Raw genomic sequence first — 14,554 nt, 5'->3', positions numbered from 1 at the left:
CAGCATCTAACATCACTTTTCCGCCTGAGGCTGAGGACTGACACCTATACAGCACTCCTGCACAGCTGAGGGTCAGGGGTGAGAGCAGCAGCGACTGACACCTGAGACCCCTGGTTTGTGCCAGGGAGGGGGCAGATAAGACTTCACCTGCCTCTTGGAGGGTCTCTCACACTAGAGGGGCATTTTGTAGCTGTTTGCATTGTGGAATAGCTGCAGAAAGTCACCAGGACAGACGTCATGCTGCTGGAGAGGGTGAGGGGCTCCCAGAGGTCGTCTGACATGTACGGGTACCCCGGTGCCGAAGGTAAGAGGATTCCTGCTCGCTTCTGCTGGTTTCCCAATGTCATGTAATGTCTCAGTGCTAATAATGATCAGGCTGGTGTCACACGAGCAGCCAGGGGGTCCTGTACTGCCTCAACCAGTGCATCTTCCCTACATAGATTCATAGGCAAACGCAGGGGGGGTTTCCGTCTACCTGGAAACCCCCCTCCCCAGCCCACACCATGACCACAATAGAAATAGTAGTATAATAGATTACTAGTGCTGCATGTTCTTCACAGTATCACAAATGAAATAACTAGCACCACCTGTGGATCTTTTAACATGTATCAGTCAGTAATAAATAACCTGTGCACCAACTAGGAGATCTGGAAAACATGCACTGATAGGAATTTGCTGCTATAGAGCCCACTAAGTACATATATGTCCAGGGCAGTGCTAGGTTATTCTGCTGCTCCCCCAGACTCGCTCTAATGCTCTGGAAGGTGCCCACATCTAAAATAAAACCATTCAGCTCAGGCAGGATGACCCTACTGCCACATATAATGGTTACTGTGATCACTGGTCCTGTATATGCTGGGATTATGACACACAATACACTATGTATAACACATATAATGGTTACTGTGATCACTGGTCCTGTATATTCTGGAATTATGACACACAATACACTATGTATGACACATATAATGGTTACTGTGATCGCTGGTCCTGTATATGCTGGAATTATGACACACAATACACTATGTATGACACATATAATGGGTTACTGTGATCACTGGTCCTGTATATGCTGGAATTATGACACACAATACACTATGTATGACACATATAATAGGTTACTGTGATCACTGGTCCTGTATATGCTGGAATTATGACACACAATACACTATGTATGACACATATAATGGGTTACTGTGATCGCTGGTCCTGTATATTCTGGAATTATGACACACAATACACTATGTATGACACATATAATGGGTTACTGTGATCACTGGTCCTGTATATGCTGGAATTATGACACACATTACACTATGTATGACACATATAATGGTTACTGTGATCGCTGGTCCTGTATATGCTGGAATTATGACACACAATACACTATGTATGACACATATAATGGTTACTGTGATCGCTGGTCCTGTATATGCTGGAATTATGACACACAATACACTATGTATGACACATATAATGGTTACTGTGATCGCTGGTCCTGTATATGCTGGAATTATGACACACAATACACTATGTATGACACATATAATGGGTTACTGTGATCACTGGTCCTGTATATGCTGGAATTATGACACACAATACACTATGTATGACACATATAATAGGTTACTGTGATCACTGGTCCTGTATATGCTGGAATTATGACACACAATACACTATGTATGACACATATAATGGGTTACTGTGATCGCTGGTCCTGTATATTCTGGAATTATGACACACAATACACTATGTATGACACATATAATGGGTTACTGTGATCACTGGTCCTGTATATGCTGGAATTATGACACACAATACACTATGTATGACACATATAATGGGTTACTGTGATCACTGGTCCTGTATATGCTGGAATTATGACACACAATACACTATGTATGACACATATAATGGGTTACTGTGATCACTGGTCCTGTATATGCTGGAATTATGACACACAATACACTATGTATGACACATATAATGGGTTACTGTGATCACTGGTCCTGTATATGTTGGAATTATGACACACAATACACTATGTATGACTCATATAATGGGTTACTGTGATCACTGGTCCTGTATATGCTGGAATTATGACACACAATACACTATGTATGACACATATAATGGGTTACTGTGATCACTGGTCCTGTATATGTTGGAATTATGACACACAATACACTATGTATGACACATATAATGGGTTACTGTGATCACTGGTCCTGTATATGCTGGAATTATGACACACAATACACTATGTATGACACATATAATGGTTACTGTGATCACTGGTCCTGTATATGCTGGAATTATGACACACAATACACTATGTATGACACATATAATGGGTTACTGTGATCACTGGTCCTGTATATGCTGGATGTATGACACACAATACACTATGTATGACACATATAATGGGTTACTGTGATCACTGGTCCTGTATATGCTGGAATTATGACACACAATACACTATGTATGACACATATAATGGGTTACTGTGATCGCTGGTCCTGTATATGCTGGATGTATGACACACAATATACTATGTATGACACATATAATGGGTTACTGTGATCACTGGTCCTGTATATGCTGGAATTATGATACACAATACACTATGTATGACACATATAATGGGTTACTATGATCACTGGTCCTGTATATGCTGGAATTATGACACACAATACACTATGTATGATGCATATAATGGTTACTGTGATCGCTGCTCCTGTATATGCTGGAATTATGACACACAATACACTATGTATGACACATATAATGGTTACTGTGATCACTGGTCCTGTATATGCTGGATATATGACACACAATACACTATGTATGACACATATAATGGGTTACTGTGATCGCTGGTCCTGTATATGCTGGATATATGACACAATACACTATGTATGACACATATAATGGATTACTGTGATCGCTGCTCCTGTATATGCTGGAATTATGACACACTATACACTATGTATGACACATATAATGGTTACTGTGATCGCTGGTCCTGTATATGCTGGAATTATGACACACAATACACTATGTATGACACATATAATGGGTTACTGTGATCACTGGTCCTGTATATGCTGGATATATGACACACAATACACTATGTATGACACATATAATGGGTTACTGTGATCACTGGTCCTGTATATGCTGGAATTATGACACACAATACACTATGTATGACACATATAATGGTTACTGTGATCACTGGTCCTGTATATGCTGGGATTATGACACACAATACACTATGTATGACACATATAATGGGTTACTGTGATCACTGGTCCTGTATATGCTGGAATTATGACACAATACACTATGTATGACACATATAATGGGTTACTGTGATCGCTGGTCCTGTATATGCTGGATATATGACACAATACACTATGTATGACACATATAATGGGTTACTGTGATCACTGGTCCTGTATATGCTGGAATTATGACACACAATACACTATGTATGACACATATAATGGGTTACTGTGATCGCTGGTCCTGTATATGCTGGAATGATGACACACAATACACTATGTATGACACATATAATGGGTTACTGTGATCACTGGTCCTGTATATGCTGGAATTATGACACACAATACACTTTGTATGACGCTTATTAAAGCTGGTTAAGTGCCAATTCTACCCTCTTCATGGACTGGCCACACTCACTCTAAAATCAAGCATTTGGAAACCCCCTTCTAGAAATCCTGCTTTTGCCACTGAGATTATACTACCAGGGGGTCCTGTGTCACAAGTGTGATGTTAGGTTATCTAGTAGGTGTGTGCAGTGTGATTTAGGTTAGTAGGTGTGTGCAGTGTGACTGAGGTCAGTATCTGTTTGCGGTGTGACTGAGGTTAGTAGGTGTGTGCGGTGTGACTTAGGTTAGTAGGTGTGTGCGGTGTGACTTAGGTTAGTAGGTGTGTGCGGTGTGATTTAGGTTAGTATCTGTGTGCGGTGTGACTTAGGTTAGTAGGTGTGTGCGGTGTGATTTAGGTTAGTAGGTGTGTGCGGTGTGACTTAGGTTAGTAGGTGTGTGCGGTGTGACTTAGGTTAGTATCTGTGTGCAGTGTGACTTAGGTTAGTAGGTGTGAGCAGTGTGAATTAGGTTAGTAGGTGTGTGCGGTGTGACTTAGGTGTGTGTGATGTGACTTAGGTTAGTAGGTGTGTGCGGTGTGACTTAGGTTAGTATCTGTGTGCCGTGTGATTTAGGTTAGTATCTGGATGCGGTGTGACTTAGGTCAGTAGGTGTGTGCGGTGTGATTTAGGTTAGTATCTGTGTGCGGTGTGACTTAGGTTAGTAGGTGTGAGCAGTGTGACTTAGGTTAGTATATGTGTGCGGTGTGACTGAGGTCAGTATCTTTTTGTGGTGTGACTTAGGTTAGTAGGTGTGTGCGGTGTGATTTAGGTTAGTATCTGTGTGCGGTGTAACTTAGGTTAGTATCTGTGTGCGGTGTGACTTAGGTTAGTAGGTGTGAGCAGTGTGATTTAGGTTTGTATCTGTGTGCGGTGTGACTTAGGTTAGTATCTGTGTGCGGTGTGACTGAGGTCAGTATCTTTTTGTGGTGTGACTTAGGTTAGTAGGTGTGAGCAGTGTGAATTAGGTTAGTAGGTGTGTGCGGTGTGACTTAGGTGTGTGTGATGTGACTTAGGTTAGTAGGTGTGTGCGGTATGATTTAGGTTAGTATCTGTGTGCCGTGTGACTTAGGTTAGTAGTATCTGTGTGCGGTGTGACTTAGGTTAGTATCTGTGTGCGGTGTGACTTAGGTTAGTATTTGTGTGCGGTGTGACTTAGGTTAGTAGGTGTGTGCGGTGTGACTTAGGTTAGTATCTGTGTGCGGTGTGACTTAGGTTAGTATCTGTGTGCGGTGTGATTTAGATTAGTATCTGTGTGCGGTGTGATTTAGGTTAGTAGGTGTGTGCGGTGTGACTTAGGTTAGTAGGTGTGTGCGGTGTGACTTAGGTTAGTAGGTGTGAGCAGTGTGACTTAGGTTAGTATCTGTGTGCGGTGTGACTTAGCTTAGTATCTGTGTGCGGTGCGATTTAGGTTAGTATTTGTGTGCAGTGTGACTTAGGTTAGTATCTGTGTGCGGTGTGATTTAGGTTAGTATCTGTGTGCGGAGTGATTTAGGTTAGTAGGTGTGTGCGGTGTGACTTAGGTTAGTAGGTGTGCGCGGTGTGACTTAGGTTAGTAGGTGTGTGCGGTGTGACTTAGCTTAGTATCTGTGTGCGGTGTGATTTAGGTTAGTATTTGTGTGCGGTGTGACTTAGGTTAGTAGGTGTGTGCAGTGTGACTTAGGTTAGTAGGTGTGTGCGGTGTGACTTAGGTTAGTAGGTGTGTGCGGTGTGACTTAGCTTAGTATCTGTGTGCGGTGTGATTTAGGTTAGTATTTGTGTGCGGTGTGACTTAGGTTAGTATTTGTGTGCGGTGTGACTTAGGTTAGTAGGTGTGTGTGGTGGGATTTAGGTTAGTATCTGGATGTGATGTGACTTAGGTTAGTAGGTGTGTGCGGTGTGATTTAGGTTAGTATCTGGATGTGATGTGATTTAGGTTAGTAGGTGTCTGTGGTGTGACTTAGGTTAGTAGGTGTGTGCGGTGTGACTTAGGTTAGTAGGTGTGTGCGGTGTGACTTAGCTTAGTATCTGTGTGCGGTGTGATTTAGGTTAGTATTTGTGTGCGGTGTGACTTAGCTTAGTATCTGTGTGCGGTGTGATTTAGGTTAGTAGGTGTGTGCAGTGTGACTTAGGTTAGTATCTGTGTGCGGTGTGATTTAGGTTAATATTTGTGTGCGGTGTGACTTAGGTTAGTATCTGTGTGCGGTGTGATTTAGGTTAGTATCTGTGTGCGGTGTGATTTAGGTTAGTAGGTGTGTGCGGTGTGACTTAGGTTAGTAGGTGTGTGCGGTGTGATTTAGGTTAATATTTGTGTGCGGTGTGACTTAGGTTAGTATCTGTGTGCGGTGTGATTTAGGTTAGTATCTGTGTGCGGTGTGACTTAGGTTAGTAGGTGTGTGCGGTGTGACTTAGGTTAGTAGGTGTGTGCGGTGTGACTTAGGTTAGTAGGTGTGTGCGGTGTGACTTAGCTTAGTATCTGTGTGCGGTATGATTTAGGTTAGTATTTGTGTGCGGTGTGACTTAGGTTAGTAGGTGTGTGCGGTGTGACTTAGGTTAGTAGGTGTGTGCGGTGTGACTTAGGTTAGTAGGTGTGTGCGGTGTGACTTAGCTTAGTATCTGTGTGCGGTGTGACTTAGCTTAGTATCTGTGTGCGGTGTGATTTAGGTTAGTATTTGTGTGCGGTGTGACTTAGGTTAGTAGGTGTGTGCGGTGTGACTTAGGTTAGTAGGTGTGTGTGGTGGGATTTAGGTTAGTATCTGGATGTGATGTGACTTAGGTTAGTAGGTGTGTGCGGTGTGATTTAGGTTAGTATCTGGATGTGATGTGATTTAGGTTAGTAGGTGTGTGCGGTGTGACTTAGGTTAGTAGGTGTGTGCGGTGTGACTTAGGTTAGTAGGTGTGTGCGGTGTGACTTAGCTTAGTATCTGTGTGCGGTGTGATTTAGGTTAGTAGGTGTGTGCGGTGTGATTTAGGTTAGTAGGTGTGTGCAGTGTGATTTAGGTTAATATTTGTGTGCGGTGTGACTTAGGTTAGTATCTGTGTGCGGTGTGACTTAGCTTAGTATCTGTGTGCGGTGTGATTTAGGTTAGTATTTGTGTGCGGTGTGACTTAGGTTAGTAGGTGTGTGCGGTGTGACTTAGGTTAGTATCTGTGTGCGGTGTGACTTAGCTTAGTATCTGTGTGCGGTGTGATTTAGGTTAGTATTTGTGTGCGGTGTGACTTAGGTTAGTAGGTGTGTGCGGTGTGACTTAGGTTAGTAGGTGTGTGTGGTGGGATTTAGGTTAGTATCTGGATGTGATGTGACTTAGGTTAGTAGGTGTGTGCGGTGTGATTTAGGTTAGTATCTGTGTGCGGTGTGATTTAGGTTAGTAGGTGTGTGCGGTGTGACTTAGGTTAGTAGGTGTGTGCGGTGTGACTTAGGTTAGTAGGTGTGTGCGGTGTGACTTAGGTTAGTAGGTGTGTGCGGTGTGACTTAGCTTAGTATCTGTGTGCGGTGTGATTTAGGTTAGTATTTGTGTGCGGTGTGACTTAGGTTAGTAGGTGTGTGCAGTGTGACTTAGGTTAGTATCTGTGTGCGGTGTGACTTAGCTTAGTATCTGTGTGCGGTGTGATTTAGGTTAGTATTTGTGTGCGGTGTGAATTAGGTTAGTAGGTGTGTGCGGTGTGATTTAGGTTAGTATCTGTGTGCGGTGTGATTTAGGTTAGTAGGTGTGTGCAGTGTGACTTAGGTTAGTATCTGTGTGCGGTGTGATTTAGGTTAATATTTGTGTGCGGTGTGACTTAGGTTTGTATCTGTGTGCGGTGTGATTTAGGTTAGTATCTGTGTGCGGTGTGATTTAGGTTAGTAGGTGTGTGCGGTGTGACTTAGGTTAGTAGGTGTGTGCGGTGTGACTTAGGTTAGTAGGTGTGTGCGGTGTGATTTAGGTTAGTAGGTGTGTGCGGTGTGACTTAGGTTAGTAGGTGTGTGCGGTGTGACTTAGGTTAGTAGGTGTGTGCGGTGTGACTTAGCTTAGTATCTGTGTGCGGTGTGATTTAGGTTAGTATTTGTGTGCGGTGTGACTTAGGTTAGTAGGTGTGTGCAGTGTGACTTAGGTTAGTAGGTGTGTGCGGTGTGACTTAGGTTAGTAGGTGTGTGCGGTGTGACTTAGCTTAGTATCTGTGTGCGGTGTGACTTAGCTTAGTATCTGTGTGCGGTGTGATTTAGGTTAGTATTTGTGTGCGGTGTGACTTAGGTTAGTAGGTGTGTGTGGTGGGATTTAGGTTAGTATCTGGATGTGATGTGACTTAGGTTAGTAGGTGTGTGCGGTGTGATTTAGGTTAGTATCTGGATGTGATGTGATTTAGGTTAGTAGGTGTGTGCGGTGTGACTTAGGTTAGTAGGTGTGTGCGGTGTGACTTAGGTTAGTAGGTGTGTGCGGTGTGACTTAGCTTAGTATCTGTGTGCGGTGTGATTTAGGTTAGTATTTGTGTGCGGTGTGACTTAGGTTAGTAGGTGTGTGCAGTGTGACTTAGGTTAGTATCTGTGTGCGGTGTGACTTAGGTTAGTATCTGTGTGCGGTGTGATTTAGATTAGTATCTGTGTGCGGTGTGATTTAGGTTAGTAGGTGTGTGCGGTGTGACTTAGGTTAGTAGGTGTGTGCGGTGTGACTTAGGTTAGTAGGTGTGTGCGGTGTGACTTAGCTTAGTATCTGTGTGCGGTGTGATTTAGGTTAGTAGGTGTGTGCAGTGTGACTTAGGTTAGTATCTGTGTGCGGTGTGATTTAGGTTAATATTGTGTGCGGTGTGACTTAGGTTAGTATCTGTGTGCGGTGTGATTTAGGTTAGTATTTGTGTGCGGTGTGACTTAGGTTAGTATCTGTGTGCGGTGTGATTTAGGTTAGTATTTGTGTGCGGTGTGATTTAGGTTAGTAGGTGTGTGCGGTGTGACTTAGGTTAGTAGGTGTGTGCGGTGTGACTTAGGTTAGTAGGTGTGTGCGGTGTGACTTAGCTTAGAATCTGTGTGCGGTGTGATTTAGGTTAGTATTTGTGTGCGGTGTGACTTAGGTTAGTAGGTGTGTGCAGTGTGACTTAGGTTAGTATCTGTGTGCGGTGTGATTTAGGTTAGTATCTGTGTGCGGAGTGATTTAGGTTAGTAGGTGTGTGCGGTGTGACTTAGGTTAGTAGGTGTGTGCGGTGTGACTTAGGTTAGTAGGTGTGTGCGGTGTGACTTAGCTTAGTATCTGTGTGCGGTGTGATTTAGGTTAGTATTTGTGTGCGGTGTGACTTAGGTTAGTAGGTGTGTGCAGTGTGACTTAGGTTAGTAGGTGTGTGCGGTGTGACTTAGGTTAGTAGGTGTGTGCGGTGTGACTTAGCTTAGTATCTGTGTGCGGTGTGATTTAGGTTAGTATTTGTGTGCGGTGTGACTTAGGTTAGTATTTGTGTGCGGTGTGACTTAGGTTAGTAGGTGTGTGTGGTGGGATTTAGGTTAGTATCTGGATGTGATGTGACTTAGGTTAGTAGGTGTGTGCGGTGTGATTTAGGTTAGTATCTGGATGTGATGTGATTTAGGTTAGTAGGTGTCTGTGGTGTGACTTAGGTTAGTAGGTGTGTGCGGTGTGACTTAGGTTAGTAGGTGTGTGCGGTGTGACTTAGCTTAGTATCTGTGTGCGGTGTGATTTAGGTTAGTATTTGTGTGCGGTGTGACTTAGCTTAGTATCTGTGTGCGGTGTGATTTAGGTTAGTAGGTGTGTGCAGTGTGACTTAGGTTAGTATCTGTGTGCGGTGTGATTTAGGTTAATATTTGTGTGCGGTGTGACTTAGGTTAGTATCTGTGTGCGGTGTGATTTAGGTTAGTATCTGTGTGCGGTGTGATTTAGGTTAGTAGGTGTGTGCGGTGTGACTTAGGTTAGTAGGTGTGTGCGGTGTGATTTAGGTTAATATTTGTGTGCGGTGTGACTTAGGTTAGTATCTGTGTGCGGTGTGATTTAGGTTAGTATCTGTGTGCGGTGTGACTTAGGTTAGTAGGTGTGTGCGGTGTGACTTAGGTTAGTAGGTGTGTGCGGTGTGACTTAGGTTAGTAGGTGTGTGCGGTGTGACTTAGCTTAGTATCTGTGTGCGGTATGATTTAGGTTAGTATTTGTGTGCGGTGTGACTTAGGTTAGTAGGTGTGTGCGGTGTGACTTAGGTTAGTAGGTGTGTGCGGTGTGACTTAGGTTAGTAGGTGTGTGCGGTGTGACTTAGCTTAGTATCTGTGTGCGGTGTGACTTAGCTTAGTATCTGTGTGCGGTGTGATTTAGGTTAGTATTTGTGTGCGGTGTGACTTAGGTTAGTAGGTGTGTGCGGTGTGACTTAGGTTAGTAGGTGTGTGTGGTGGGATTTAGGTTAGTATCTGGATGTGATGTGACTTAGGTTAGTAGGTGTGTGCGGTGTGATTTAGGTTAGTATCTGGATGTGATGTGATTTAGGTTAGTAGGTGTGTGCGGTGTGACTTAGGTTAGTAGGTGTGTGCGGTGTGACTTAGGTTAGTAGGTGTGTGCGGTGTGACTTAGCTTAGTATCTGTGTGCGGTGTGATTTAGGTTAGTAGGTGTGTGCGGTGTGATTTAGGTTAGTAGGTGTGTGCAGTGTGATTTAGGTTAATATTTGTGTGCGGTGTGACTTAGGTTAGTATCTGTGTGCGGTGTGACTTAGCTTAGTATCTGTGTGCGGTGTGATTTAGGTTAGTATTTGTGTGCGGTGTGACTTAGGTTAGTAGGTGTGTGCGGTGTGACTTAGGTTAGTATCTGTGTGCGGTGTGACTTAGCTTAGTATCTGTGTGCGGTGTGATTTAGGTTAGTATTTGTGTGCGGTGTGACTTAGGTTAGTAGGTGTGTGCGGTGTGACTTAGGTTAGTAGGTGTGTGTGGTGGGATTTAGGTTAGTATCTGGATGTGATGTGACTTAGGTTAGTAGGTGTGTGCGGTGTGATTTAGGTTAGTATCTGTGTGCGGTGTGATTTAGGTTAGTAGGTGTGTGCGGTGTGACTTAGGTTAGTAGGTGTGTGCGGTGTGACTTAGGTTAGTAGGTGTGTGCGGTGTGACTTAGGTTAGTAGGTGTGTGCGGTGTGACTTAGCTTAGTATCTGTGTGCGGTGTGATTTAGGTTAGTATTTGTGTGCGGTGTGACTTAGGTTAGTAGGTGTGTGCAGTGTGACTTAGGTTAGTATCTGTGTGCGGTGTGACTTAGCTTAGTATCTGTGTGCGGTGTGATTTAGGTTAGTATTTGTGTGCGGTGTGAATTAGGTTAGTAGGTGTGTGCGGTGTGATTTAGGTTAGTATCTGTGTGCGGTGTGATTTAGGTTAGTAGGTGTGTGCAGTGTGACTTAGGTTAGTATCTGTGTGCGGTGTGATTTAGGTTAATATTTGTGTGCGGTGTGACTTAGGTTTGTATCCGTGTGCGGTGTGATTTAGGTTAGTATCTGTGTGCGGTGTGATTTAGGTTAGTAGGTGTGTGCGGTGTGACTTAGGTTAGTAGGTGTGTGCGGTGTGACTTAGGTTAGTAGGTGTGTGCGGTGTGATTTAGGTTAGTAGGTGTGTGCGGTGTGACTTAGGTTAGTAGGTGTGTGCGGTGTGACTTAGGTTAGTAGGTGTGTGCGGTGTGACTTAGCTTAGTATCTGTGTGCGGTGTGATTTAGGTTAGTATTTGTGTGCGGTGTGACTTAGGTTAGTAGGTGTGTGCAGTGTGACTTAGGTTAGTAGGTGTGTGCGGTGTGACTTAGGTTAGTAGGTGTGTGCGGTGTGACTTAGCTTAGTATCTGTGTGCGGTGTGACTTAGCTTAGTATCTGTGTGCGGTGTGATTTAGGTTAGTATTTGTGTGCGGTGTGACTTAGGTTAGTAGGTGTGTGTGGTGGGATTTAGGTTAGTATCTGGATGTGATGTGACTTAGGTTAGTAGGTGTGTGCGGTGTGATTTAGGTTAGTATCTGGATGTGATGTGATTTAGGTTAGTAGGTGTGTGCGGTGTGACTTAGGTTAGTAGGTGTGTGCGGTGTGACTTAGGTTAGTAGGTGTGTGCGGTGTGACTTAGCTTAGTATCTGTGTGCGGTGTGATTTAGGTTAGTATTTGTGTGCGGTGTGACTTAGGTTAGTAGGTGTGTGCAGTGTGACTTAGGTTAGTATCTGTGTGCGGTGTGACTTAGGTTAGTATCTGTGTGCGGTGTGATTTAGATTAGTATCTGTGTGCGGTGTGATTTAGGTTAGTAGGTGTGTGCGGTGTGACTTAGGTTAGTAGGTGTGTGCGGTGTGACTTAGGTTAGTAGGTGTGTGCGGTGTGACTTAGCTTAGTATCTGTGTGCGGTGTGATTTAGGTTAGTAGGTGTGTGCAGTGTGACTTAGGTTAGTATCTGTGTGCGGTGTGATTTAGGTTAATATTGTGTGCGGTGTGACTTAGGTTAGTATCTGTGTGCGGTGTGATTTAGGTTAGTATTTGTGTGCGGTGTGACTTAGGTTAGTATCTGTGTGCGGTGTGATTTAGGTTAGTATTTGTGTGCGGTGTGATTTAGGTTAGTAGGTGTGTGCGGTGTGACTTAGGTTAGTAGGTGTGTGCGGTGTGACTTAGGTTAGTAGGTGTGTGCGGTGTGACTTAGCTTAGAATCTGTGTGCGGTGTGATTTAGGTTAGTATTTGTGTGCGGTGTGACTTAGGTTAGTAGGTGTGTGCAGTGTGACTTAGGTTAGTAGGTGTGTGCGGTGTGACTTAGGTTAGTAGGTGTGTGCGGTGTGACTTAGCTTAGTATCTGTGTGCGGTGTGACTTAGCTTAGTATCTGTGTGCGGTGTGATTTAGGTTAGTATTTGTGTGCGGTGTGACTTAGGTTAGTAGGTGTGTGCGGTGTGACTTAGGTTAGTAGGTGTGTGCGGTGTGACTTAGGTTAGTATCTGGATGTGATGTGACTTAGGTTAGTAGGTGTGTGCGGTGTGATTTAGGTTAGTATCTGGATGTGATGTGATTTAGGTTAGTAGGTGTGTGCGGTGTGACTTAGGTTAGTAGGTGTGTGCGGTGTGACTTAGGTTAGTAGGTGTGTGCGGTGTGACTTAGCTTAGTATCTGTGTGCGGTGTGATTTAGGTTAGTATTTGTGTGCGGTGTGACTTAGGTTAGTAGGTGTGTGCAGTGTGACTTAGGTTAGTATCTGTGTGCGGTGTGACTTAGGTTAGTATCTGTGTGCGGTGTGATTTAGATTAGTATCTGTGTGCGGTGTGATTTAGGTTAGTAGGTGTGTGCGGTGTGACTTAGGTTAGTAGGTGTGTGCGGTGTGACTTAGGTTAGTAGGTGTGTGCGGTGTGACTTAGCTTAGTATCTGTGTGCGGTGTGATTTAGGTTAGTATTTGTGTGCGGTGTGACTTAGGTTAGTATCTGTGTGCGGTGTGATTTAGATTAGTATCTGTGTGCGGTGTGATTTAGGTTAGTATTTGTGTGCGGTGTGACTTAGGTTAGTATCTGTGTGCGGTGTGATTTAGGTTAGTAGGTGTGTGCAGTGTGACTTAGGTTAGTATCTGTGTGCGGTGTGATTTAGGTTAGTATTTGTGTGCGGTGTGACTTAGGTTAGTATCTGTGTGCGGTGTGATTTAGGTTAGTAGGTGTGTGCGGTGTGACTTAGGTTAGTAGGTGTGTGCGGTGTGACTTAGCTTAGTATCTGTGTGCGGTGTGATTTAGGTTAGTATTTGTGTGCGGTGTGACTTAGGTTAGTAGGTGTGTGCAGTGTGACTTAGGTTAGTAGGTGTGTGCGGTGTGACTTAGGTTAGTAGGTGTGTGCGGTGTGACTTAGCTTAGTATCTGTGTGCGGTGTGACTTAGCTTAGTATCTGTGTGCGGTGTGATTTAGGTTAGTATTTGTGTGCGGTGTGACTTAGGTTAGTAGGTGTGTGCGGTGTGACTTAGCTTAGTATCTGTGTGATGTGTGATTTAGGTTAGTATTTGTGTGCGGTGTGACTTAGGTTAGTAGGTGTGTGTGCTGGGATTTAGGTTAGTATCTGGATGTGATGTGACTTAGGTTAGTAGGTGTGTGGTGGGATTTAGGTTAGTATCTGGATGTGATGTGACTTAGGTTAGTAGGTGTGTGCAGTGTGACTTAGCTTAGTATCTGTGTGATGTGTGATTTAGGTTAGTATTTGTGTGCGGTGTGACTTAGGTTAGTAGGTGTGTGTGCTGGGATTTAGGTTAGTATCTGGATGTGATGTGACTTAGGTTAGTAGGTGTGTGCGGTGTGACTTAGTTTAGTATTTGTGTGCGGTGTGACTTAGGTTAGTAGGTGTGTGCGGTGTGATTTAGGTTAGTATCTGGATGTGATGTGACTTAGGTTAGTAGGTGTGTGCGGTGTGATTTAGGTTAGTATCTGGATGTGATGTGACTTAGGTTAGTAGGTGTGTGGTGGGATTTAGGTTAGTATCTGGATGTGATGTGACTTAGGTTAGTAGGTGTGTGCGGTGTGATTTAGGTTAGTATCTGGATGTGATGTGACTTAGGTTAGTAGGTGTGTGCGGTGTGATTTAGGTTAGTTTCTGGATGTGATGTGATTTAGGTTAGTAGGTGTGTGCGGTGTGACTTAGGTTAGTATTTGTGTGCGGTGTGACTTAGGTTAGTAGGTGTGTGCGGTGTGACTTAGCTTAGTATCTGGATGTGATGTGACTTAGGTTAGTATTTGTGTGCGGTGTGACTTAGGTTAGTAGGTGTGTGCGGTGTGATTTAGGTTAGTATCTGGATGTGATGTGACTTAGGTTAGTAGGTGTGTGCGGTGTGATTTAGGTTAGTATCTGGATGTGATGTGACTTAGGTTAGTAGGTGTGTGTGGTGGGATTTAGGTTAGTATCTGGATGTGATGTGACTTAGGTTAGTAGGTGTGTGCGGTGTGATTTAGGTTAGTATTTGTGTGCGGTGTGACTTAGGTTAGTAGGTGTGTG

General features: G+C 43.9%; 1 protein-coding gene across 1 annotated transcript in view; it reads left to right on the top strand.

The window, feature by feature from the left end:
• Positions 1-264: 264 nt before the first annotated feature.
• Positions 265-14,554, top strand: part of LHX3 (LIM homeobox 3) — a 78,644-nt gene continuing 64,354 nt past the window's right edge. Inside the window, exon 1 of the mRNA XM_088461410.1 lies at positions 265-304. Coding sequence (XP_088317536.1) covers positions 280-304 — 25 coding nt within the window. The 5' untranslated portion in view covers positions 265-279. The remainder of the gene's footprint in view (positions 305-14,554) is intronic.

This window comes from Taudactylus pleione, unplaced genomic scaffold (assembly GCF_031769625.1).
Source record: "Taudactylus pleione unplaced genomic scaffold, aTauple2 ptg001045l, whole genome shotgun sequence".
In the NCBI taxonomy this organism is placed as follows: domain Eukaryota; kingdom Metazoa; phylum Chordata; class Amphibia; order Anura; family Myobatrachidae; genus Taudactylus; species Taudactylus pleione.
This window is presented reverse-complemented; position numbering and strand designations above follow the sequence as displayed.